The sequence below is a fragment of the Sinocyclocheilus grahami genome, unplaced genomic scaffold (assembly GCF_001515645.1).
Source record: "Sinocyclocheilus grahami isolate Dianchi unplaced genomic scaffold, SAMN03320097.WGS_v1.1 scaffold1064.1, whole genome shotgun sequence".
NCBI classification, from domain to species: Eukaryota; Metazoa; Chordata; class Actinopteri; order Cypriniformes; family Cyprinidae; genus Sinocyclocheilus; species Sinocyclocheilus grahami.
The window spans coordinates 394424-395765 of NW_015506243.1; the positions used below are offsets into that span (position 1 = coordinate 394424).

General features: G+C 34.5%; 1 protein-coding gene across 1 annotated transcript in view; it reads right to left on the reverse strand.

The window, feature by feature from the left end:
• LOC107566254 (adhesion G protein-coupled receptor L3-like) overlaps positions 1-834 on the reverse strand; it is a 54834-nt gene extending 54000 nt beyond the window's left edge. The window contains exon 1 of the mRNA XM_016251645.1: positions 615-834. Coding sequence (XP_016107131.1) covers positions 615-834 — 220 coding nt within the window. The remainder of the gene's footprint in view (positions 1-614) is intronic.
• Between the last annotated feature and the right edge of the window lie 508 nt (positions 835-1342).

The window sequence follows — 1342 nt, forward strand, 5'->3', positions numbered from 1 at the left end:
AAATATAAATTACAAAATTATCAAGCACGTTTGCTGTAATTTACGACATATCTGTTATATATGATCAATTATGCAAAAACATTAAACACAAATTTATTTTCTGTAATTCATAAGAAATATGAGCATTGAGAAGTATATAGAATAGTGATCAATAATTATTACTATAATTGATAAAAAATATAAATGATAAAATGACCAAGCATTTTTTTTCTGTAATTTATGGGAAATATAAATCACAAAATGATCAAGCAAATATTTTTTTACTCTAATTTATGAGAATATAATGACAACATGATCAAGCGAATTGTTATTTTCTGTAATTTGTGAGAAATATAAATTGATAATTTTTTCTATTATTTAACACATATAAAAACGTTAAGCAGTTCTTGTAATCTTTAGTTTGACTTTCATATTTTCTGAAGGTTCAGCACCTCATTTCTGACCATGGTTTGTGGGAAGAGAAGTCTACAAAGCGTCCAACAGAAAAAGAGCTAATAAAGTCTTTCATGTATGATTGTGTATATTCATCTGTACGGTGACTTTCATTAGCAGGCAAGGTTTCCGCTAGCAAGGTCAAGGTCATGTGTTGGATTGAGGAAGAATGCATGACTCACGGATGTTTTCGGTGTTTTCCTGCACGATGTCGGTCTTCAGCAGGTTGTCTGCGAGCACGAAGGCGCCCTGCTCGACGGTGTCCAGCAGCATGGTGGCGGCGCGCAGCTGATCTCGGCTCGAGAGCTCCATCCACGCCGTCCGCGCCTGCGGCTGCAGCAGGTTATTCACCGTCTCCACCATCGCCTGCGCCCAAAACAGAGAGACCGAGCCTCTTAACATCCTCAAGAAACACTACTGACTCAGAAAGCCCTTCAGAACGACGTCTGTCAGTGCAGTGCTACAAACAAAACAGCATTTCTGAGAAGATGCATCATGATGCACAAATCTATGCGTATGCATGCTTAGCGAATGATACCCAATGACAAGAAAAGATGTGAACCTTCATTACCATGAAATCACGTCCAAAGCATAACATACCAAACACACACATCGATCGAGCAAATATTTCTTCCCATAATGTATGAGAAATATAAATGACAAAATAATTAAGCAAACAGGTTTTTCTGTAATGATAAACATTAATGATTAATTTCCATTTTTTCATTTCTGAAAAATATAAATAACAAAATGATCAATTAGTAATGTTCCATAATTCATGAGAAATATAAATGACAAAATGATGAGGCAGACATTTAATATGTAATTTATGAGAAATATAAATGACAATAATCAACCAAATATTTTTTCAGGAATTTTATAAGGAAAATATAAATGAGAAAGAACAAGC